This window comes from Dipodomys merriami, unplaced genomic scaffold (genome assembly GCF_024711535.1).
Source record: "Dipodomys merriami isolate MVZ:Mamm:240054 unplaced genomic scaffold, mDipMer1.0.p SCAF_84, whole genome shotgun sequence".
Lineage (NCBI taxonomy): Eukaryota > Metazoa > Chordata > Mammalia > Rodentia > Heteromyidae > Dipodomys > Dipodomys merriami.
In genome coordinates, this window is record NW_027206446.1 from 4418460 (window position 1) to 4444462 (window position 26003).

General features: G+C 46.4%; 3 protein-coding genes across 3 annotated transcripts; 2 read left to right on the forward strand and 1 right to left on the reverse strand.

Annotated features, from left to right (window-relative positions):
* Nucleotides 1-1161: 1161 nt before the first annotated feature.
* Nucleotides 1162-2565, reverse strand: LOC138820035 (PRAME family member 12-like). The gene has a single exon (XM_070011675.1). It carries the CDS (start codon nt 2563-2565, stop codon nt 1162-1164), a length of 1404 nt encoding a protein of 467 aa, XP_069867776.1.
* Nucleotides 2566-7606: 5041 nt separating this feature from the next.
* Nucleotides 7607-8704, forward strand: LOC138820036 (PRAME family member 12-like). The gene has a single exon (XM_070011676.1). It carries the CDS (start codon nt 7607-7609, stop codon nt 8702-8704), a length of 1098 nt encoding a protein of 365 aa, XP_069867777.1.
* Nucleotides 8705-15840: 7136 nt separating this feature from the next.
* On the forward strand, nt 15841-17319 carry LOC138820037 (PRAME family member 12-like). Its single transcript, XM_070011677.1, has one exon. It carries the CDS (start codon nt 15841-15843, stop codon nt 17317-17319), a length of 1479 nt encoding a protein of 492 aa, XP_069867778.1.
* The last annotated feature ends 8684 nt before the right edge of the window (nt 17320-26003 follow it).

Consider the following 26003-nt stretch of genomic DNA (forward strand, 5'->3'; position numbering starts at 1 on the left):
TTTGGTGGCTAATTGGAGATAAGAGTCTAAGAGGCTCTTGCCCAGATTGAAGGTGAACTGTGATCCTCAGATTGTGATCCCCAGACTAGTTATAATTACAGGTGTGAGCCACCAGCCTGAGCCTGAGGGGTGACTTATTCTCTTTGGGTTGTTGTTACTGATCTTGACTTTGAATGCAGAGCTCTTTTGCTCAAGGCCAGTACTCTACCACATTGACCCACAGCTCCACTTCTGGTTTTCTGGTGGTTCACTAGAGATGAGAGTCTCGTGGACTTTCCTGACCAGCTGTCTTTGAACTGTGATTCTCAGATTTCTAAGTGGTTTAGGGGCTAGAATTCTGGGCAGAAGCAGTACTCTGATTTTTGGATTCTGAGAAATGACATCCTTCTGCTTACTGTTCTTTTTTCTTTGGAAATGAATTAATTGATGTGTAGACATAGAAAACTGTACACAGTCAGAAGTTTGCTTACAACGATTTAGAAAGACAAGATCGTATTTGAGTTCTTTCTAGGCAGAATTCATTTGAGATTTCTGATGGTGGGTGCACAGGACACATGTACCCCGAAAGTACCCAGAAACACCTGGGGCTCCAGAGCTACAATTGACCTGAAAATCTCAGGATCATAAGGTAAAGCTGGATTCGGAAATCCTTACCCAAAAGACCACCAGAGACTGTCACCAATGTAAAAGCAAAGGAGTCTTTATTGCAAACTGAAGCTTGGTCTCCCTATTGCCCTCCCCCTCTCAACCCCTCTCCCCCCTCCCGCTGTGTACAAGTCAGCAGCCTACAATGCTGAGAGGCGGCCCCAAGCCCAGGGTTACAGCACCTGTTGTACACTTTTTAGGGAAGGCAGGGGCTTTGCATACATCATAGCATCTTGTAACAAATCACTACACACCATGGGAAAATCATAAAACAACTCCATAGTATGATTGGCGCACTACACAGAGAGAAAGGACCAGAAACAGGTTGTTGGTTAGATCCAGACGTAGTTTGCACTGGTTGGCTTGCACAGGGGAGTCTTCAAGAGGATGCATGCTAAACTGCAGGGTGTCCAGTTCAGAGAATGGTCACCAGACTCCAGGAAGGCTGTTCTGGAATTTCAGATACCTTGACATCCTAGCATCTCTGGTTCCCAGGATAGTCTGTGCAAGGCTATTTCAGATACTTCGAGATCCTGGCATCCACGATTCCCAGATTTGGACCCTCTGGGTTGGCCCCAGGTCTCTCAATACCTGCCCCAAGCTTGCCAGAACCAGGGCAAGTCTCTCAGGGTCGATGTTCTCTAGCCCCCACTCCTGAGGGTGGTAGCTCTCCAGAGGGGCAGGATAGAGGCCTCGGTTTAAGTGGCCCAACCTGGCCGTGTGGCTCAGGAGGTTGTACAGGGCAGCCATGGAGATGTGGTTCCCATAAACACTGAAGACGCGGAGCTGGGAGCACTGGCTCAGGCCCGGCAGGATGGCCGAGAGATGGGCATCCGTGAAGGCACAGTCCTCCAGGGCCAGGGTCTCCAGGGTGCTGGCCACGTGCTCCAGCAGGTCTCGCAGGGACTCAGGACTCGAGTTATCCATGAACAAACTGGTCAGTTGCAGGTGCTGGAGCTGCCTGGTGCAGGGGGCCTGGGACAGACACCTCAAGTCGGCCTCCTGCAGTGCACAGGCGCTCAGAGACAAGGCCTTCAAAGGCCTCAGGCTCCTGAGGATGGCGGGCAGCTTTCCATAAAGGAAAAGGACTTCGTGCACATGAAGCTCCTGGAGATGCTGCAGCTGGCCCAGATGGGCCCCAATTTTCCAGGAATACCAAGAGTTCTTTTGGCTGGCAGTGTAGAAGTCGGCACGCATCTTGGAGAGCTTCAGGAGGTGAAGGTTCTTCATCTGGCTGAGATAAGGGGCAAAGATCTTCATAGTCTCTCGATTCCAGAATTCACTCACCACCAGTTCCTGGATGGAGTCCAGCCTCACCACATGCAGAGCCTTCAGGATTTCAGAGATGGAGTCAGACCAAATCTGCAGCTTCCTGGAGCACAGCTGAACTCTTTCTCTCCTCTCCCTGGCCCAGTTGAGCAGGTGGGCTTGGAGAGCATCCTGGGTGCCATGTTTGATGGTCAGATCCATGGTGATCATCAAGGGCTGCTCTTCAGTCATCCCTGAGCAGTGGCTCTCTGTTGGCTTGTCAGTCAGGATGTCTGGAGAAGAGATACGGGCCATTGAAGGGTACCCCCATGTCCAGATGTTGGGGTGCTCCTTCTGCAGACTGAGCACTTGCAGTTTCCACTGACTGGGGCGCTCTTTCTTGGCCAGTAGCAGATCGAGCCCATCCAGGACAGCCTTGAAGGTTTCCAGGTCTGGAGACTCTGCCAGGTCCCCCAGGGGGAGGCAGCGGAAGGGCCAGGACTGGACCAGGGCCTTCAGCACCTCTGTGTGGGCCCTGGCATAGACCTCCATGAAGAGTGAAGGGAAGACCAGTACTGGCAGAGTCTCCATGGCAGAGATGGCCCAGGATGGGTTGCTCAGTAGGCTTTGCATGGCCAGATGCTGGAAGGAGGGTGGGTTCCTGAGGCTCATCTTGATGGATGAGATGTGGATCAGAAGTGGGCCAGTTTTGAGGGGCTCTCTGCCTCCCAGCACGGCCAGGCACCCACTACAGACTCCAGAGCACTCTGCTTCTTTCTGGACCCTGGGCATCTTTATAATCCAACCCCACCCTCAGCACTGCAGATCCACCAATCAGAGAGCAGCCTCTGATGGGATTTCTGAGACACACCCAGCACACCTGGAAAGGTGCCACCTTGCAGATTAATTCAAACTAGGATTCCGGGACAAAACCAATGGCCCTATAGACTGGACCCACTCAGTCAAGCTTCTCTTTCAAATCTGAAATAAAATGGACACAGAGACTTCCCTCCCTTATATCTTGTTCCCTCCAGACATTTCCAATGTTACTCTGCCCTGAGCCAGCAAAAGGCTCAAAGAAAATCACTCAGTCCAACCTTATAGCATTCACAACGAGTTCTACAAATTTCCTTATTTCTTTCCCTTTTTTCTTTCCCTCTTTCCCTCCTTCCTTCTTTTTATTCTGTCTTTTTCCCTTTTTCTTTCTTTCCTTTCCATCCTCCTTTCTTCACTTCCTTCCTTCCTTTCTTCCTGTCTGCCTTCTCTTATGTCACCCTCCGTCCTTCTTCCCTCCCTCCCTCTCTCTCCTCTCTCTCTCTTTTTTCTCTATCTCCCCCCCTCTCTCCCTCCCTGTCTCTCTCCTTATATGAAGGTACTCAGGGCCTCTTGTTTTGACTTGGCTTTTTCCCTCAGGGCTGAGGCATACCACTCAAGCCACAGCTCCACTTCTATTTCTTGGTGGGTTTACTGGAGGCAAGAGTCCCTTGGACTCATCTGTGTTGCTGGCTTTGAATCATGAAACTCAGAGTTCAGCCTCCTGAGTGCGTATGACTACAGGTGTGATACACAGGACAGCAGCAGCTAATTTTCTTTTGAGTGACAAGACAAAGAGGCCCTCCCTCTTTCTAAGATTTTAACAGACAACCACAACTGGCACAAAAAAAACCTGAAACAAGCCAGCATCAAGGTCCAACATACATAGATCTAATTTTGCTGAAAAGATGTTGTGTAGGGGAATTGCCATCAAATACTGAATACTCCCTCATGAGAACATTAAATCTATTTCTTAAGCTCATGCGTACTCTTGGATGAGAATTCTCAGTAGTTAAACTGTAGTCACTGCGATTTGATGAAACATGACTTGAGAATAAGAAATATTCACCTCCTGTTCACCTAGCACACCAAAAAGAAGGAAGGCAGGAAGGAAAGTAAGTTGAGGAGGGGTATAGGAGGGACGGAGGGAGGGAAGAAGGAAGGAAGGAAGGAAGGAAAGAAGGAAGGAAGGAAGGAAAGAAGGAAGGAAGGAAAGAAGGAAGGAAGGAAGGAAGTGAGGGAGGGATGAAGGGAGGGAGACAGGGAGGGAGGGAGGGAGGGAGAGGGAGGGAGGGAGGGAGAGAGGAAAGGAGGGAAAAAGAAAGAATATTGACTTACAGGACTTTGGTGGCTCACACCTTTAATTCTCCTAGTCAGGAAGACTAGATGTCAGGATGGCAGTTCAAAGCCAGTCTGACCAGAAAGTCGTTGAGAAGCTTTCTGTTAACCTTTAAATTTAATTGTGAAGATGATATACAGAAGGATTACAATTTGAGTACATTTCCTTTAAAACGGTGTCCTTCATTCCTTCCACTTTTTCTCCTTCCCACTGACCTCCCCTCCAAAGTGTAAAGTTCATTTCCCACCATTTCCGCGCTTCCCCATCCTCTCCCAAATGAGATAAATGTGCATACAAGACAAAGGCACAGAAATAAAAAACAACAAAAAGAGGCAAGAAAGAAAAGAAAAATGAAATAAAAGGAACAGAGAATGCAATGAAATCGGGCTAGCTTCCATTTCTTAGAGTTCATTTTGATTAGCATCATTTTATATGATCCCATCATGCAAATTGAACCCTTGTGATCCTTTTCTAAGCATAACATCCTTTCTTCTCACTGTGTGAGTATTTACAAGGCTGTTTGATTAATCATGTCCAAGTCTTTTACTATCCTTTGGATTTACCATAGATTTATATGCACATTTGAATGATAACAAATGAGGGAAACCGTGCATTCTGTTTCTTTGGGTCTGGCTTACTTTACTTAGTGTAATTTTCTCAAAGTCTTCCATTTCCACATGAGTAGGGAAATAACATTCTTTCTGATGGAAGCATAATGTTCCATGGGATATATATAGCACATTTTTCTCATTCATTTATCCACTGAGGGACAACTGGATTGGCTCCATATCTTAGCTAGAGTATCAGTGCCGCAGAGATCAGGGTTGTGCTGTTTTAATGTGGCCTGATTTGGGCCATTTGCATAAGAATGAAGTTTTATGGATGGTTAGTTGGGGAACCTCCATACTGCCTTCCTTAGTAGTTACACAAGTCTACATTCCCCACCAACATTTGTAGTATTGTTCCCTTTTGGCCATATCCTCAACATCATCTTTTATTGTTAGGGATTTTTGGATTTTTTTTTTGTTTGTTTGTTTTTTGATAGTAGCCATTCTAATTGGGATGAGGTAGAATCTCAAAGTTGATTTGATTTGTATTCCTTTTATAGCTAGGAATGTGGAACACCTCTTCATGTATCTATGGGCCATTCATGTTTCTTTTTCATAGAAATCACTCTTTAAATCTCTAGCGGGCTAGTCATTACTTTGAGATTTTGGTTTTGGTAGGGTTAATTTGTTTAGCTGTACTTACATTTTAGATAGGAGGCTCTAGTCAGATGAAATGCAAGTAAAGATGTTATCCCATTCTGTGGGCTATTTGTCTTGCTACTGTGTCCTTTGCCATGCAGAAGCTCTTCAGTTTTTTCAGTTCCATTCATCTAGTTATTATTTAACTTGTGGTGATTCTGGGTCTTTATTTAGGAGTTTTGGCCTATACCAAGGAGCCTTCCCGCTTCTCCTATCCCTTCCAGTAATATTTCCAGGGGGTCTGGTGTTCCATTGATGTCTGTGATCTAATGGGAACTGACTCTTGTGCGATGTGTTATGGAAGGATCTAACTTCAGTTTTCTGCATGTGGATAGCCAAAACTGCCAGCACTATTTGTGGCACAGGCTGTCTATCTTCCATCCTGTGTTTCTACTTCCATTCTGATCTTTTCAATGAACCACTTCTTCTGCAACAATATATTATTCAGTCTCCATGAGTTATAGAGATTTTATGATGACTGGTTGGTGTGTGAGTGTGTGTGTGTGTGTGTTTGGTCAATAATGGTGGGGTGAACTCTGGGCCTGGGCACCGTCCCTCACCTCTTCAGCTCAAGGCTAGCACCCTACCACTTGAGCCACAGAGCTACTTATGGCTTTTTTCTGCTTATGTGGTGCTGAGGAATGGAACCCAGGGCCTCATGCATGCAAGGTAAGTGCTCTACCACTGAGCCACCTTCCCAGCCCATGATGACTGTTTATATTGAATTATAATAATACAGCATGTGGTCTGACAGAATGCTGGGAATAATTTTAATATTTCAGAACTTGTGCAGACTTTCTGCACAGACTTATATGTTATTTGTTTTGGAAAATATTCCATGTGCTTCTCAGAAATATATGTATTCTGATGATGCCTGGTCAAATATTCTGTAGATGTCTGTGAAGGCTAGTCAGGCAGATATTTAAGGGATTTAGTTCTGAGGTTTTTCCGTTATACTTTATGGGTTCATTTATCCAGTGAAACAGTGGTATGTTAAAATCACCAACAATTACTATTTTTGATTTTATGGGTTTTTTTTAGGTCCTATAGTATTAGTTTGATGAAGTTGGGTGCTCTGGTATTGGTGAATAGATATTTAGAATTATTAGAAACTTCTAGAAGAGATCCCTTTATTAGTTTGTAATGCCCTTTGTCTCTTCTAATTTTAAATTGAAATCTATTTTTCTGATATTATTATTGCTACTCCAACCTGTTTATGGGAGCAATTTTCTTGAAAGGATTTATTCCAGTCTTTCACATTCAAAATGTTTGTTTTTCTTGGCAAGAGGTGTCTTGCACATGGATAGATCTTGCTCTTTTATCCTACTAGTGAATCTATGTCATTGAATTAAAGAGTTAAGTCTATTAACATTGAGAGTGAGGACTGAGAAGTGTTTGGTAATCCTGCCATGTTATTCACCTTTTTAGGGACTCTGCCTTGACATTTCTCACTGTATTTCTCTGGTTTTCTGATAAACAGCCATATCTCTGCCATGACTTAGATTCCTATCTTCAATAAACTCCACAGAAAAAAAGAGGAAAGTACTGTTTTGGTTCAAATGTTGGAGCAAAAGTATTGAGGAAAAGAAGCTCAAGGACACTGGCCATGCCCTCAATTCAAGTTGTGAGATGAACAATAAAAATAAGACAGGAAGGAAGGAAGTAAGGAATGAAGGAACGAACCAATGAACAAATGAATGAATGAAGGAACAAAGGAAGGAACAAAGGAAGGAAGAAAAGAAAGAATGAGGGAAAAAGGAAGGAAGGAAGGAGGAAGGGAGGGAGGGAAATAATTTTCTAGAGAAATGTTTGTGCATGCTATAAGATTGGGCTGGCTGAAGTTCTTGGAACTTTTGCAGGCTCAAGGCAGTGAAATAGCTGTGGAAATTTCTCAAAGGGATAAAAAATAAGCACAGGAAATGTGTGTGTAGGTGTGTGTGTGTGTGTGTGTGTGTGTGTGTGTGTGTGTGTGTATGTGTGTGTGTGTGTGTGTGTGTGTGTGTTACTCATGTGAAATGGAAGTTGGGCCCAGTGGGTCCTGCCTATAATCCTATCAGTCTGAGTAGAATCTCTGTTTAAATTAATCTAGACCATTAGACTCAGCGGAGGTGTGGTGGGTGTTACTCAGAAATCCCATCAGAATCTGCTCTCCCATTGGTAGATACACAGAGGGGAGGGTGGGACTGGGGTATAAAGATGCCAAAGGGCCAGAGAAGAGCAGAAGCCTGGAGTCTGCCTTGAGTGCCTATCCCTGCTGGGATTCAGAGAGTCCTGCATACCTGGTCCACATCTGCTCCACTTCTGGCCCTTGAAGATGAGCCACAGGACCCCACCCTCGCTCCAGTATCTGGCCATGCAGAGCCTGCTGAGCAACCAGGCCCTGGCCATCTCTGCCCTGGAGGATCTATCGGTGTTGCTGTTCCCTTCGCTGTTCGTGGAGCTCTATGCCAGGGCCCACACAGAGGTGCTGAAGGCCCTGGTGCAGGCCTGGCCCTTCTCCTGCCTCCCCCAGGGGGACCTGGCAGAGTCTCCAGACCTGGAAACCTTCAGCGCTGTCCTGGATGGGCTCAATCTGCTTCTGGCCAAGAAGGAGCGCCCCAGTCAGTGGATACTGCAAGTTCTCGACCTGCGGAATGAGCACCCAAAGATCTGGATACAGGGCTACCCTTCAATGGCCCAAATCTCTTATCCAGATGTCCTGACTGACAGGCCAACAGAGAGCTGTGGTTCAATGATGACTGAAGAGCAGCCCTTGATTTTACTCATGGACCTGACCATCAAACATGGCACCCAGGATGCTCTCCAAGCCCACCTGCTCCAGTGGGCCAGGCAGAGGCAAGAACAAGTCCAGCTGTGCTCCAGGAAGCTGCTGATTCTTTCTGGCTCCATCTCTGAAATCCAGAAGGCTCTGCGTGTGGTGAGGCTGGACTCCATCCAGGAGCTAAAGGTGAATAAATTCTGGCATCGAGAAACCATGAAAAAAGTTGTCCCTTACCTAAGTCAGATGAAGAACCTTCGCATCCTCCAATTCTCCAGGATGAGACTGACTGTCACTTGCAGACACAAGAATTTCTCATATTCCTACAAATATGCTGTACATCTGGGACAGCTGTATCATCTGCAGGAGCTGTATGTGCACGACGTCTTCTTCCTTTATGGACGGCTGCCCACCGTCCTCAGAAACCTCACCCTTTTGAAGACCTTGTCTCTGAGTTCGTGTCCACTGAAGGAGGCTGACTTGTGGTTCCTGTCCCAGTGTCCCTGCTCCAGGCAACTCAAGCACCTGCGTCTGAGGAGTTTGCCCCTGGACAACTTCAGTCCTGAGCCCCTGAGAGCCCTACTGGAGCATGAGGCCGGCACCCTGGAGACCCTGGCCCTGGAGGACTGTGCCATTACAGATTCCCAGCTCTAGTGCATGCTGCCCGCCCTGAGCCAATGCTCCCAGCTCAGCTTCTTCAGTTTCTATGGAAACCACATCTCCATTTCTATCCTGCAGAGCCTCCTGAGCCACACAGCCAGACTGGACTGTTTGAGACAAGGGATCTATCCTGCCCCTGTGGAGTGCTACCCCCATCATGAACGGTGGGTAGGGGACTTCGAACCTGAGAGATTTGCCCAGGTTCAGGCTCAGTTGGAGCATTCATTGAGAGACATGGAGACTACTCAGAAGGTCCAGATCTGTATCGATTTCTGTCATCATCACAAATACTGGACCTTTTACACCCTGGGGTCTGATGGCTACTGGGCGGTCACCGTCAAGAATCATCCTGGCCTTTCTGCTCTGCCTCTGTAGTCATGAGCCTCTCCTGGGCTCTCATCTGAGCACTCCAAAATGAAAGTTGGGGTTGGGATTGTGGCTCAGTGATAGAGCGATCACCTGCCTTGCAGGAAGCCCTTGTTTGATTCATCAGTACCACATACACAGAAAAAGTTGGAAGTGGAACTGTTGTTCATGTGGCAGAGTATTAACCTTAAGAAAAGAAGCTCAGAGACAGTGTCCAGGTCCTTCTTTCAAGTCATAGGACTGGCAAAAATAAGAAATAAAAAACAAAATGAAAGATCTGACATAAGAGCATTCTCCTGGAGCACCGACCCCAACACTCAGAATGGATGGAAGAGAGAGAACCTCTGTTTCTGGAATTTTCATTTCAATCATAACTATGTTGGGCTATACATGGGCACACATTATCAGGAATCTGTAGTGGATTCAGCCTGGAAAGAACTGGACCATGACCTTGTTTTTCTAAATGATTGTGAGCAACTGGCTCATGTTCTAGGGCAGTCCTTGACTGTTCACAATTTGCTGTATTAATGAATCAATAAAGTCATTTCCAAAATAATACAGATAATGTTATTATTTCTCAGCACGCAAGTGTACAGTTTTCTGAGAGGAGACTGCCACGTGGTTCAGGAAGAAGGGAGTTCATTGGGGAGAGCCCATCTTGTGGCTTTCATGATCTGTTGGTGTGCACAGAGCCAACTGAGGGCAGGCACGAGGGGCTATGGCTACCAATGTAGAAGTGACCTATTAGCCAGGATCCTCCCAGTACTCCCAGGTACACCAGTTACCTGGGTTTATAGTGGTGGGCAGGGACTTCTAGGTTGGTCTGCCTGCTGTCCCTTGGGGATAACAAAGGGTTGGAGAAGAGGGAAGAGAAGGGTCCATTGTTCCCTGAGCAGGCTTACCATTCCAAACTTTTGATAGTTAAAAAGGAGCACCAAATCTCTATAGCTACTTCCTGCTAGCAGGTGGAGTTAAGCTTGGGGATAGAAGGCAGAGGTGTCATGTGGTCCAGGAGGAGGCAGCAGTAACCCTTCCTGGGTGGTGAACACATGTAAGCATCCTTGGCTGAAATCTGAAAGAAGTCTTATGAGGCAGAGACTGAACAGTAAGTTAAAACATTACTGGAGGGCACACAAACACAGAGGGACCGGCAGCCATCCAGTCACAGTGGAAAGGGCAAACGGTGGATGATCTGGCAAGTCCCTCTCTCTTGCAATCCAGGTGGCCCTGTGACTGGTGGATCAGGCCCCTGACTACTTCTGACTGATTAATATCCAGCAACTGCATAGGGGAGAGCTAAATGGACTGGTTATAATAACCACTCCGAAGCTAGGGCTGGATTGCAGTGGTTAAGATCCCAGTGGGAGGCCTTGATCTTACTGTAACTGGACTATAGATACCTCGATTACAGATGTTTGCACTACAGAGTATGTATGGGAGACCCCTTATAAGTAGACTAGAAGGTATCAAGGTCAAGAGTGTAAGTTCCTGTCCACTTACAAGAAAGACGGGTATGGGCATTAAATAGGCATACTTATAAATATTTTCTTTTGACCTCCTGGCTCTGGTGAGTTTTGAAGGGCAAGCACAGAGTGACTCCATTTAGCATCTCGCACCATCCACCCTCATCTGTGCAGTTTTTTCCAAGTGTCTCGGGGTAGACCTCATCACCAGGACTAGCTCTGTCCTGGGGGTCTAGCAGATCTTTTCTGGCTAGGTGCTGAGATGGCATGTCCCATGGTGTTCTGTGCTCATCCTGGGCCGAGCTATCTTCCCTGCAGTCCAGTTGCAAAGCGTTGAGGGGGAAAAACCCCACAATCATCATGTCTCCATCCACCCGGACCAGGGCTTTCATTCTGGAGAAGGAACTGGAATTGAGCGATGAAATTCCAGGCATGGAAAGGCAGAAGAGGAGGAAGAAGATCATTGAAGCTTCAGCTCAGCGGGGACTCCGGCTGGCAGCTTACATGACAATAGTGCAGGCAGATGATGTGTTGTGGGTGACAAGCCTTATTATGCCTCAGTGGCCACTGTGTCCCTCTCCTTCTTTCAGACTCCCCTGGAGGTCTGGGGAGCATGCCCTCAGACTCTGCAGCTGAGGTTCTCATCAGCAGAAAAACACGAGCTGTAAAACATGTTTGGTTATCTGCCCGTCCACATCCAGTGCTGTGACCTCATCCAGGAGAATGAGGCTCCAGGGAGGGAATCTTCCCGTTACTTTTAGAAACTTCACTGCAGCAAAAGGATGAATCAGTGAATGCAGCCCCAGGGTTGGGCCAGTAAAGGGGAACCAGTCTGCCAGCCCAGTAGCAAGGACTCCACCAGAGTCACAGGGACCTCACACCCTCCAAATTCCACATGGGGGGGGGAGGTCCCACAACTCCAGTCTGGCTGACCCACCCAGAACTTCAGTCACCAAAGGCTGTATGAGAAATGAAAGGAACTTCCAAGAGCTGGTGGCTCATGTCTGTAATCCTAGCTACTCAGGAAACTGAGAGATGAGGATCTCAGTTCCAAGCCAGCCTGGGCGGCAAAGTCCATGAGACTCTTATCTTCAACAAACCACTAGATTACTGCAAGTGGTCCTGTGGCTCAAGAGGCGGAATGGGAGCCTTGAGCAATAGAGCTCAGGGACTGCACCCAGGCCCTGTGATAAAGTCTTATTGAAGGAATGAGCTCCAGTGTATTATCTCAGGTGCATCCAGATGTCAGGCTAGACCCCAGGTGTGCATGGACATGCTTGACACAGGCTGGAAAATGGGACCTCAGCCTGGCCATCCACATTCTATTGTAGGCCTAACCTGTAGGGGGCACTGAGGCTGAGCTGTGAGGCAGGAAAGGGTTAGGAGGTTGGAATGCCAGAAGGCTGAGAATTGGACCCCCAGAAAGTCAGCCAAGACAAGACAGATGGAGAGCTGTGTGAACCGTACAAAGATTGAGATTTTGGAAGTAAGATCACTCCCTTCTGCTCCCTAAAGATAAGGCAGCCAATATTCTCTATGCGCACCTACCTTATCTTCTGTCCACATCTGCAATCATCGCCCCTGTACAGAACCAAAGTAAACTCTACCTCCTTGCTCAGAATGTATAAAAGCCTAATTCCAGCCCCATCTACTTGCACAATCTCCAATCCCACAGTAAGGTTGCTACCCCTCACTGTTGCTCAATAAATTCTCCAGCATGTTTCTTCTGTTCTCCTCCACCAGCAAGGAAACAAGTAGAAAGAAGGAAGGAAGGAAAGAAAGAAAGAAAGAAAGAAAGAAAGAAAGAAAGAAAGAAAGAAAGAAAGAAAGAAAGAAAGAAAGAAAGAAAGAAAGAAAGAAAGAAGGAAGGAAAGAAAGAAAGAAAGAAAGAAAGAAAGGAAGAAAGGAAGAAAGAAAGAAAGAAAGAAAGAAAGAAAGAAAGAAAGAAAGAAAGAAAGAAAGAAAGAAAGAAAGAAGGACGGAAGGAAATAAAGAAAGAAAGAAAGAAAGAAAGAAAGAAAGAAAGAAAGAAAGAAAGAAAGAAAGAAAGAAAGGAAGAAAGAAAGAAAGAAAGAAAGGAAGAAAGAAAGAAAGAAAGAAAGAAAGAAAGAAGAAAGGAACTAGCCTCCATGGGTAGCTATAGTTCAAACCACAAAGTAATGTCCTCACCCTGACTGCTTGTAAATGGCCTGACCCCAGCAGGCGGTGGGATTCACCCCAAATCAGGGAACTTGGCAGTCAGAGGTCACTCAGGGCTTAGGGATTTCTGGGTTATGCAGCCATAGTATTTGGGCAAAGACTGTAATGGCAAGCTCACATAGAGATGGAAGGCTCTGATTCCAGCAAGCTGAGGGCCAGAGAGGAAGGAAAGCGTTGGTAACACCACCTTAACTGCAGGACCACAGGGCTGAACACTTCCAGCCAGTGGACTTACATTGGCTGCCTAAACCTCAGTGCAGAGTACAGACAAGATCAAACAGACAAATGAACCAGGGCCTGGAAAGGTCAACAATGCACAGTAACAGTTGTCTCTTGAACAGCAAAGAAGAAAGACAAAAGAAAGAAGGATGTCAACAAACTGTGAGAGGCCATGTATGAAAATAAGCTCAAACAGCTCAATGATTTGAGGAACAAAATATAAGATAAGAGAAGATGGAGATATAATCCTAGCTACTCAGGATGCCCAGATCTGATGATTGAGATTCAAAGCCAGCCAGGGCAGGAAAGTGTCTGAGACTAACCACCAGAAAACTGGAAGTGGTACTTTGGATTTACCGTACATTTATAGGCACATTTGAATGATAACAAATAAGGGAAAACGTGCATTCTGTTTCTTTGGGTCTGGCTTACTTTACTTAGTGTAATTTTCTCAAAGTCTTCCATTTCCACATGAGTAGGGAAATAACATTCTTTCTGATGGAAGCATAAAGTTCCATGGCATATATATATACCACATTTTCTTCATTCATTTATCCACTGAGGGGAAACTGGGTTGGCTCCATATCTTAGCTAGGGTATCAGTGCCGCAGAGATCAGGGTTGTGCTGTTTTAATGTGACCTGGTTTGGGCCATTTGCATAAGAATGAAGTTTTATGGTTGGTTAGTTGGAGAACCTCCATACTGCCTTCCTTAGTAGTTACACAAGTCTACATTCCCCACCAACATTTGTAGTATTGTTCCCTCTTGGCTATATCCTCAACATCATCTGTTATTGTTAGGGATTTTTGGATGGTTTTTTTTTGTTTGTTTTTTAATAGTAGGCATTCTAATTGGGATGAGGTAGAATCTCAATGTTGATTTGATTTGTATTTCTTTTAGGGCTAGGGATGTGTAATAACTCCTCATGTGTCTATGGGCCATTCATGTTTCTTTTTCATAGAAATCACTCTTTAAATCTCTAGCTGGCTAGTCATTACTTTGAGATTTTGTTTTTGGTAGGTTTAATTTGTTTAGCTGTACTTATATTTTAGATAGGAGGCACTAGTCAGATGAAATGCAAGTAAAGATTTTATCCCATTCCGTGGGCTATTTGTCTAGCTACTGTGTCCTTTGCTGTGCAGAAGCTCTTCAGTTTTTTCAGTTCCATTCATCTAGTTATTATTTAACTTGTGGTGATTCTGGATCTTTATTTAGGAAGTTTTGGCCTATGCCAAGGAGCCTTCCTGCTTCTCCTATCCCTTCCAGTAATATTTCCAGGGGGTCTGGTGTTCCATTGACTTCCCAGCCCATGATGATTGTTTATATTGAACTATAATAATACATCATGTGGTCTGACAGAATGCTGGGAATAATTTTAGTATTTCAGAACTTGTGCAGACTTTCTGCACAGACTTACATATTATTTGTTTTGGAAAATATTCCATGTGCTTCTCAGAAAAATATGTATTCTGATGATGCCTGGTCAAATATTCTGTAGATGTCTGTGAAGGCTAGTCAGTCAATGCAGATATTTAGGGGATTTAGTTCTGAGGTTTTTCTGTTACACTTTATGGGTTCATTTATCCAGTGCAACAGTGGTGTGTTAAAATCACCAACAATTACTATTTTTGATTCTATGGGTTTTTTTTAGGTCCTGTAGTTTTAGTTTGATGAAGTTGGGTGTTCTGATATTGGTGAATATATATTTAGAATTGTTAGAAACTTCTAGAAGAGATCCCTTTATTAGTTTGTAATGCCCTTTGTCTCTTCTAATTTTAAATTGAAATCTATTTTTCTGATATTATTATTGCTACTCCAACCTGTTTATGGGAGCAATTTTCTTGAAAAGTTTTATTACATTCTTTCACATTCAAAATGTTTGGTTTTCTTGGCAAGATGTGTCTTGCACATGGATAGATCTTGCTCTTTTATCCTACTAGTGAATCTATGTCATTGAATTAAAGAGTTAAGTCTATTAACATTGAGAGTGAGGACTAGGAAGTGTTGGGTAATCCTGCCATGTTATCCACCTTTTTAGGGACTCTGCCTTGACATTTCTCACTGTATTTCTCTGGTTTTCTGATAAACAGCCATATCTCTGCCATGACTTAGATTCCTATCTTCAATAAACTCCACAGAAAAAAGAAGGAAGTAGTGTTGTGATTCAAATATTGGAGCAAAAGCATTGAGGAAAAGAAGCTCAAGGACACTGGCCATGCCCTCAATTCAAGTTGTGAGAGGAACAATAAAAAAAAGACAGGAAGGAAGGAAGGGAGGAAGGAAGGAAGGAAGGCAGGAAGGCAGGGAGGGAGGGAGGAAGGGATGGAGGGAGGGAAGGAGGGAGGAAGGGAGGGAAATAGGAAGGGAGGGACGGACGGAGGGAGGGAGGGAGGGAGGGAAATAATTTTCAAGAGAAGTGTTTGTGGATGCTATCAGATTGGGCTGGCTGATGTTCTTGGAACTTTTGCAGGCTCAAGGTAGTGAAATATCTGTGGAAATTTCTCAAAGGGTTAACAAATAAGGGCCAAAGTGTGTGAGTGTGTGAGTGTGTGAGTGTGTGTGTGTGTGTGTGTTACACATTTGAAATGGAAGTTGGGCCCAGTGGGTCCTGTCTATAATCTTATCACTCTGAGTAGAATCTCTCTTTCAAGTAATCTAGATTGTTAGACCCAGCCAGGGTGTGGTGGGTGTTACTCAGAAATCCCATCAGAATCTGCTGTCCCATTGCTAGATACACAGAGGGGAGGGTGGGACTGGGGTATAAAGATGCCAAAGGGCCAGAGAAGAGCAGAAGCCTGGAGTCTGCCTTGAGTGCCTAGCCCTGCTGGGATTCAGAGAGTCCTGCACACCTGGTCCACATCTGCTCCACTTCTGGCCTTGAAGATGAGCGACAGGACACCACCCTCGCTCCAGTATCTGGTCATGCAGAGTCTGCTGAGCGACCAGGCCCTGGCCATCTCTGCCCTGGAAGATCTGCCTCTGCTGCTGTTCCCTTCGCTCTTCATAGAGGTCTATGCCCAGGGCCCCACAGAGGTGCTGAAGGCCCTGGTGCAGGCCTGGCCCTTCTCCTGCCTCCCCCTGGGGGACCTGGCAGAGTCTCCAGACCTGGAAACCTTCAGCGCTGTCCTGGATGGGCTCCATCTGCTACTGGCCAAGAAAGAGCGCCCCAGTCAGTGGAAACTGCAAGTTCTCGACCTGCGGAATGAGCACCCCAACATCTGGATAGAGGGCTACCCTTCAATGGCCCGAGTCGCTTATCCAGATGTCCTGACTGACAAGCCAACAGAGAGCTGTCGTTTAATGATGACTGAAGAGCAGCCCTTGATTGTACTCATGGACCTGACCATCAAACATGGCACCCAGGATGCTCTCCAAGCCCACCTGCTCCAGTGGGCCAGGCAGAGGCAAGAACGAGTCCAGCTGTGCTCCAGGAAGCTGATGATTCTGTCTGACTCCATCTCTGAAATCCAGAAGGCTCTGCGTGTGGTGAGGCTGGACTCCATCCAGGAGCTAAAGGTGAATAAATTCTGGCATCGAGAAACCATGAAAAAAGTTGTCCCTTACCTAAGTCAGATGAAGAACCTTCGCATCCTCCAATTCTCCAGGATGAGAGTCAACGTCACTTGCAGATACAAGAATTTCTCATATTCCTGCAAATACGCTGTACATCTGGGACAGCTGCAGCATCTGCAGGAGCTGTATGTGCACAAAGTCTTCTTCCTTTATGGACAGCTGCCCACCATCCTCAGGAACCTCACCCTTTTGAAGACCTTGTCTCTGAGTTCGTGTCCACTGAAGGAGGCTGACTTGTGGTTCCTGTCCCAGTGTCCCTGCTCCAGGCAACTCAAGCACCTGCGTCTGAGGAGTTTGGCCCTGGACAACTTCAGTCCTGAGCCCCTGAGAGCCCTACTGGAGCACGGGGCCGGCACCCTGGAGACCCTGGCCCTGGAGGACTGTGCCATCATGGATCCCCAGCTCTTGTGCATGCTGCCCGCCCTGAGCCAGTGCTCCCACCTCAGCTTCTTCAGTTTCTATGGAAACCACATCTCCATTTCTGTCCTGCAGAGCCTCCTGAGCCACACAGCCAGACTGAGCTGTTTGAGACAAGGGATCTATCCTGCCCCTCTGGAGTTCTACCCCCATCATGAACGGTGGGTAGGGGACTTCGAACCTGAGAGATTTGCCCAGGTTCAGGCTCAGTTGGAGCAGTCATTGAGAGACATGGGGACTACTCAGAAGGTCCAGATCTGTGTCGATTTCTGTCATCATTACAAATACTGGACCTTTTACACCCTGGGGTCTGATGGCTACTGGGTGGTCACCGTCAAGAATCATCCTGGCCTTTCTGCTCTGCCTCTGTAGTCAGGAGCCTCTCCAGGGCTCTCATCTGAACACTCCAAAATGAAAGTTGGGGTTGGGATTGTGGCTCAGTGGTAGAGCACTTACCTGGCTTACACGAAGCCCTTGTTTGTTTCATCAGTACCACATACACAGAAAAAGGTGTAAGTGGCACTATTGTTCAAGTGGCAGAGTATTAACCTTAAGCAAAAGAAGCTCAGAGACAGTGTCCAGGTCCTTATTTAAAGTCATTGGGCTGGAAAAAATTAAGAAAAAAAAAAGACAAAATGAAAGATCTGACATATGAGCCTTCTCCAGGAGCACCGTCCCCAACATTCAGAATGGGTGAAAGAGAGAGAACCTCTGTTTCTGGACTTTTCATTTCAATCATAACTATGTTGGGCTACATGGGCACACATTATCAGGAATCTGTAGTGGATTCAGCCTGGAAAGAACTGGATCATGACCTTGTTTTTCTAAATGATTGTTAGCAGCTGGATCATGTTCTAGGGCAGTCCTTGACTGTTCACAATTTACTGTATTAATGAATCAATAAAGTCATTTCCAAAAGAGTACGTAGAAGGTTATGATTTCTCAGCACCCAAGTGTACAGTTTTTTGAGAGGAGACTGCCACGTGGTTCAGGAAGAAGGGAGTTCATTGGGGAGAGCCCATCTTGTACCCTTCATGATCTGTTGGTGTGCAGAGAGCCAACTTAGGGCAGGCACGAGGGGGTATGGCTACCAATGTAGAAGTGACCCATTAGCATGGGGTACTCCCAGGTACACCAGTTATCTGGGTTTATGGTGCTGGGCAGAGACTTCTAGGTTGTTCTGCCTGCTGTCCCTTGGGGATACCAAAGGGTTGTGCATCCACATATGCTTTCCCCTGGAGAAGAGAGAAGAGAAGCGTCCATTGTTCCCTGAGCAGGCTTACCATTCCAAACTTTTGATAGTTAAAAAGGAGCACCAAATCTGTAAAGCTAGTCCAGGAGGAGGCAGCAGTAACCCTTCCTGGGTGGTGAACACATGTAAGCATCCTTGGCTGAAATCTGAAAGAAGTCTTATGAGGCAGAGACTGAACAGTAAGTCAAAACATTACTAGGGGGCACACAAACACAGAGGGACCGGCAGCCATCCAGTCACAGTGGAAAGGGCAAACGGTGGATGATCTGGCAAGTCCCTCTCTCTTGCAATCCAGGTGGCCCTGTGACTGGTGGATCAGGCCCCTGACTACTTCTGACTGATTAATATCCAGCAACTGCATAGGGGAGAGCAAAATGGACTGGTTAAGAATTACCACTCTGAAGCTATGGCTGGATTGCAGTGTTTAAGGTCCCAGTGGGAGGCCTTGATCTTACAGTATGTGGACTATAGATACCTGGATTACAGATGTTTGCACTATAGAGTATGTATGGGAGACCCAGTATAAGTAGACATAGTAGGTATCAAGGTCAAGAGTGTAAGTTCCTGTCCACTTACAAGAAAGACGGGTATGGGCATTAAATAGGCATACTTATAAATATTTTCTTTTGACCTCCTGGCTCTGGTGAGTTTTGAAGGGCAAGCACAGAGTGACTCCATTTAGGATCTTGTACCATCCACCCTCATTTGTGCAGTTTTTTCCAAGTGCCTCGGGGTAGACTTTATCACCAGGACTAGCTCTGTCCCGGGGGTCTAGGAGGTCTCTTCTTACTAGGTGCTGAGATGGCATGTCCCATGGTGGATAGGGAGTGACTGACAGATCAAGTGAGCGTCTATGCCAAGAGGCCCTTTTCATTTCCAATTGAAGCAACGAGGAGAACTTCATAAATCATTTTTTAAGCAAGGCTTACCTGGAACTTATTAACAACAACAGTTAAGTTTGACCAAAAAATATTGGTAAGAGTTGTTTATCTTCCTGTGGGTCTGACTGTAAATGCTGCAGAGGATCAAATCTGTGACAACAAATCTCAATCATGGTCATGATGAGAGTTTAGAAACCACAACTTATTGAACTGATTAAATTTAGCTGAATATAGCCCTGTAGGTTACTAATGAAGATTGAAACCATTGTTGGCACTGTATCCACTGTACCTTACATACTCGGGGAAACAGACCTTAAACCACGGAAAATAACATTTGAGTTATAGGTGTTTATTTGGAGGACCCCAAGACTCACCCTAAGTCTCTCCAACCAAAAAGAGAGAAAGGAGAATCCACACCCCCTAAACCCCCAAGAGACCTCCAACAGCAAAACAACTGAGTAAGAGAGAATCACAGGAACAGACGGAGAAAAGAAGGGTGGGGAAGAAAGTCAACTGTGCACACAAAGAGGGGCCTCCCCGTGTACACAGGGCGGGAACATGTTTCAGCACCCCAGGCCTGGACAGCGCCCTGCAGCTGCTCAGCATCTCAGCACCATCAGGGATCTGTGGGAACCCTGATGTAGAAGAGTCCCACCGGGATAGCGCAGACAGGCTGAGACCAGGAGTGCAGCACCTCCCACAGCACACTGGTCAATCCACAACCGGTCCCAGGACCCTGCGTATCCTGCCAGGGGGGGGCCTCCTCCATAGAGGCCAACACTGGCGGTGACCAGCAGGGCTTACTGGACCCCCACTGCCCTGCCCAGGAAGGACTGCCACACTGTAAGGGGGCAGAGAGGACAGAAGCCTTCTCCGCCACTACCCCCACCCAAACCTGCCAAGCTGGGGAGCTAAGCTGCACTCACACCTGGCAAAGCTCAGAGGCAAGTGTCCACCCCTCCCCTGCTAGCTGGGATGCCCAGCAGCAGAGGACGTCCACTCCCTACCCCCCCCCCAGCACCCAGGGCACCGATGTGTGTGCCACGCCAGGCAGCAACCCTGTGGCTGGAGGCCTGGGCCTCTCTCCTCACAGAATCTGCCCACCCGGGGCACCTGAATTCCAGCTCCTGCATGGAAAGAGCATACCTGACCCCGCGGCCAGCACACTCCCACGGGTGTTGTGTGTGCTGAAATCCCTGTCCAGTCTGGGGTGCCATGAGTGTGAGTGCTGACCGTGGGCGGAGCATGCCCGTATGCATAAGAAGCAAGGGATCAAGCACCCCTGGAGAGGAGAGAAACCACCCAGGGCCAAGGCACACACAACCAAAAACACACCCAGTGCACCCATCACAAGCCCAACCCTTCTAAAAGTAATTACTACCTTGGAAAACCCATCAACCTGCTCATTCTTGGCTGCAGACTGGGCAGAATTCCTTTCAGTCAGCCTGTGACTGGAGATCACCACTGACAACCAACCAGGAACAACCCAGAACCAAGCAAAGGCTGCCACCTATTGACCAAAAACAGTCAGAGTTTGGGCTTTGACTCTGCTAATCCCCAGATCCTCTGGTGAACATTGCAGCAAAAAAATTATAAAATGCATGAATAGTCAAGACAGAAAAACAACTCCACAGCCAGCAGCAACTCAGGAAAGAACTCTAGTGAGAGTAAAGAAGAAATGGAGGACAAATGATCAATGAAAGAGATGATGAAGGAATTGGCCAAAGAAATAGGGTGATGAATAGATCCACGATTCAAATACAAAGAAGAGATAGCCAAAGAATTTCAAGAGATGCAGTCAAGAATAGACATGGTACATAGCTGTTAGAAATGAAATTAACACTTTGTGAACCAATATAGATATCATAAATGGTTCCATTTCCACCATGCAAAACACAATGGAAGCCATAGTTGACAGAATGAATGAGATGGAAAATAGAATATCAGGAGCCAAAGACAAAATGCAGCAGCTGGAGAAAAAGTCATAGATTTGGAGAAAATACTCAGAACTTACCAAAGAGAAGTCCAAGAACGGGCAGACAATGCTCAGAAATTCAAACTTTGTATAACTGGAATTGATGGAGGAGAGGGATACAGAATAGGGGGATGCAATACTTATTCAACTAGATTATTACCTAAAATTTCCCTAATCTTAAAAGATAAAATCTCACCTACATATCAGAAGTATACAGAACACCTAGCAAACAGGATCCAGGAAGAACACTTCTAGACACATCATAGTAAAAAAAAGAAGAGAGAAGACCTAAATCCATAAGATCAGGGATGCCAGAGCAAAAATTATAACAAACATCCAAGACATCAAAATGATCATAAAGAACTATTTCCAGAATCTTTATTCACTAAACAAGGAAAACCTAGCAGAAATGGAACACTACTGCACTGATGGTGGGAATGTACACTAATATAACCACTCTGGAAAGCAGTCTGGAGGGTCCTCAGAAAGCTAAGTTTAGACCTCCTCTATGACCCAGGCATACCACTCCTAGGCATCTATCCTGAGCAACAGGAACCAGGATACAAGGACACATGCACCTCCATGTTCACTGCAGCACTGTTTACAATAGCCAGGATATGGAAACAACTCAGATGCCCCACTACAGATGAATGGATCCAAACACTGTGGTACCTATATACAATGGAATATTATGCAGCCATTAGAAAAAACAAAACAATAGCATTTGCAGGGAAATGGATGGAACCAGAAGAAATCATGTTGAGTGAAATAAGCCAAGATCAGAGAGACAAACGGCACATGGTCTCCCTGATATGCAGATGTTAAATTCAAACTGCAACAAGATAGGACAACGTAAACAGGACTCAAGAAGCAAAGGACCTCTTCTTAATTTGTTGCATCATTGTTAGATGACTCCATGTTCCTGACCTCATGGTATATATACCTGCACACCTGAGGGAAGTCAGGAGGAGGGCAAAGCACCAGAGGGCAATGGATGAAAAAATACACCACAGGAGTCCATCGGCTGCACCGGACCTTGATGAACGTGAACTAAGCAACTCGAGGGCAGCGATGGGAGGGAGGGGACGAGCAAGAACGAGGGAATGGCTGACACTGAGCAGAAGGAAAGAAATGTATGTATCACCCGACTTAGAAAAGATAGGTGTAGTGTCAAAGTTTGTAGCGTTCCTAAGCTTTGTAGACCGTGACAATGGTTAAAATGTGTCTGTGACTTTAGGTAAGACCAACCCCCCCACAATACTGTGAAATTTACTTCTCACTTAATCTCAGTAAAGAAATAAAAGGTTCTTATTTGAAGGACCTTGACGTAAACAAACAGAATGAGCTTTGATGTAGTCCTGCAACACTTTACACACTTGCCATTACATGAGCATTCACGTAAGGGGAAAGCTCTGGCACATTTGTAAGGTGCCCAATCTTCTGAGCTTCTTCGCGGTTTGAGTTTTAAAGCTCACGTTTTTTCTGTTGGCCTGCAGAGCCAGTTAAGCAAAGATATGACAGAAGCACTCTAGTTTGGTAGAAAAGACTTCTTCTCACACCATGGTGAGTTTTTATGCATTAAAATGAGGTTGTTTTCAGCAAGTTCATGACACACACACACACACACACACACACACACACACACACACACATACTTACTTGAGCACATACATTTTGAGTCACGCTTAGAGTTGTTTTGGGGTGTTTTTTTTATAAGGATACTTGTTGGCTCAATTAGATTAGTCAGACTTTGCCAGGGAACCACACAGACATTCAGGTACAAAGAACAATGAACAGGTTTATTGCTAGGAAAGGGGGACCAGCAAGACCCCTTCTCACAAGGGAGAAGTGAGAAGCAGCGCCGGCTATTGTCTGGGGTGATCTATGTAACCTAGGGGGTTAGGAGGGGCTGGGAGGGGCCAGGAGGCGGAGACCCTGGTGTGGACGTGCGGGCCAGGGGCTTCATCGTGGTGGACTAGGATGTATAGTAGACAAGGGTCCTGCAGCTGCCCAGACCTGAAGTGACTCTAAGGGGCTCTGGCGGCCTTCTAGGGTGGTAGCTGCCCCAGAGGAGTGCCATCCCAAGGTACAGAGGGCTGGAGGCTGATGATTTACTGACTTTACTACATGGGTCTGGTATTGCCTAGGAAGGGAGCATGCTGAGCAGTGGAGAGGGGAAGGAATGGACTAAGCTATGGGAAAGGACTCATTTTGCTAATTCTGTACAGAGGGGTTACAGTTATGTCAGCAAGGTAATGAGTCCATTTCCTACACTTGGGTTTTAAAAACAAAAGTTGGCTGTAATGTTCTGGAATTTCAGTGGCAAAGCATTTTTCCCCAATGTGTGATAGAACCACATGGTCAATGCCACAACAACAAAAGCTTAAAAACAAATACTTTTGCCAACAAAATATTTAATAGAATTTAATAGAATCTCCAGGCTTAAACATGGGCTGCCTGAGCTGGCTTGGAACTGTGGTCCCCCAATCTTAGTCTCCTGAGAAGCTGAGATTACAAATGTGAGCCACAGTCACAGAGTGCAGAGCCAAGTCCTCTCTACCTTTCATCCTTAAATACATTTCTGGAGGTGCTGACGATGGAGTTCGCCAACCTAGCAATCCACAGGGGAAAATGCTAAGGAGACACAGCTGTTTAATGGCAGCAATGAAACTCTGGCAGGTGTCTTAACTTTCATCTGTGATGTGTGAACCGCCCTTTACTGAGTCACCTTCAAACTAGAATTCACCACAAAGGTCCAGCCATCCATAGACAGGGCCTAAGGACCTAATCTTAGCACATGGCCTTCTTCTGCTCCTATACATACCACCAGGGACACGGAGATGACTGGTGAAGCCAATGGGCAGAAAGGAGGAGACAGACCACAGAGCCACACGTGATGCGAAGACTTCACCTCCAGCCATGTGCTCACTTGCTGTTATCAATTCATAATTCACCTGTTGCACTCTCAACTTTAACCACCAGTAATGGGGCAGATCCATGTTGTCCTCAATGGTGACGGTTTTATTTAACTTGAAGAGCTTTCCAAAGGTGGGAAATGTAAGGTAAGAAATGGATGTGTATAATACTCTTAGAGAAAAACCCTCTGTGCCTCTGATCAGACAGAATAATATTTATCAAAATGAAATCCAGGAAATGGAAACAAGAGGTTTCTGTAGCTGTTGTTGTTTTGTCTTGTATGGTCATTTATCTGTCTTCGGGAGGGTAGACGGTGACACAGAAATGAAGTACAAAGGGTGCTCACTGCACATGATAAGGGAAGTGAACTCTGCAGCTGGTGGGTAGGGGCTGGAGGGAACAAGTGGGAGAGAGCATGGGAAGGGGGGACATTGTCCAAGAAGAAATGTACTTATGATCTGACTTACAGCACTGTCGTCTCTCTGTCCATCACCTTTATAGTAACAACAACAACAAAAAGAAATGGATGCCTATACTTGTAGCTACTCGAGGCTGAGAGCTGAGGATCACAGGTCGAAGCCAGCCTGGGCTGGAAAGTCTGTGAGACTCATCTTTAAGGAACCAACAATATTCCAGAAGGGGAGCGGTGCTAAACTAGCAGAATGCTAAGCTTGAGTAGAAAAGCTTGGGGCCAGTGCTTAGGCCCTGAGTTCAAGCCCTAGGACTAGTACACGCACACGTGTGAATACACACACATACACACAGTTTGCTTAGAAAAACAGAAGTGGTATAAGCAGTGGTTGTGTGGAAAAGTCTTTGCTTCTGCGGGAAGCATAGAGGGCACCCCGGGGCCGGCCCTCTCCTCTTCCCTGCGTACAAAGGGAGCCACAAGCTGCGGAGCACCTATGGTGGAAGTTGGAGAGCAGCCTGTGTTGGTGGGGGTGGAAACCTTTCTTGAGCACCCTCCTATTCTAGAAGCCCTTTCTCTCATGCCAGGGGAACAAAGAGGCCGTGCATACCTCTGCTGTACCCCCAAATACTTGGATCTACTTTCTTTGGGCCTTCAGGTTCTACCTCATGCTTCAGCCCCATTCTCTGTCGTAGATGTTTCTTCTGGGACCATGCTGGAAGTCCCACCGCACACCTGTGTGAAAGTCTGAGGTCTCTCCCCCAGCCCCTGGACACCAGGGTCAAACCCCATTTGATCCCCACACCCTGGATCTACCCCGCATCTAGAGAGAGCCACCCGAGGGCATGGCTTACACACTGTACCAATGACACACAAGGATCACGCCTATAATCCTGGCTCCCGAGGTAGCTGAGAGATGAGGATCCCAGAGGCTTTTAGTTCCAATGAACCAGAAAAAAAGGCAGAAGTGTAGGTGTGACTCAAGTGGTAGAGCACCTGCCTTGAGCACAAAAGATGAGCAAGAGTGTGAGGCACTGAGTTCATATCCCACTACTGTCATGATCAGTATGTAGCTAGGAGAGAGAGACAGAGACAGAGAGACAGAGACACAGACAGAGAGACAGAGAGACGGAGAGACAGAGACAGAGACACAGACAGAGAGACAGAGAGACAGAGAGACAGAGAGACAGAGACATAGACAGAGAGACAGAGAGACAGAGACAGAGAGACAGAGACATAGACAGAGACAGAGAGACAGAGACATAGACAGAGAGACAGAGAAACAGAGACAGAGAGACAGTGACAGAGACACAGAGACAGAGAGACAGAGACAGAGAGACAGAGAGACAGAGGCTGAGACAGAGACAGAGAGACAGAGACAGACAGAGAGACAGACACAGAGAGACAGAGAGACAGAGACAGAGAGACAGAGGCAGAGACAGACAGAGACAGAGAGAGACAGAGGCAGAGATAGAGAGAGAGACAGAGAGACAGACAGAGTGACAGAGAGACAGAGGCTGAGACAGAGAGACAGACAGAGACAGAGACAGAGAGACAGAGAGAGACAGAGAGGCATTAATGTAAGTCTGTATTTTCAGGTTTCTTCCTTCCATGGCTCCTTTC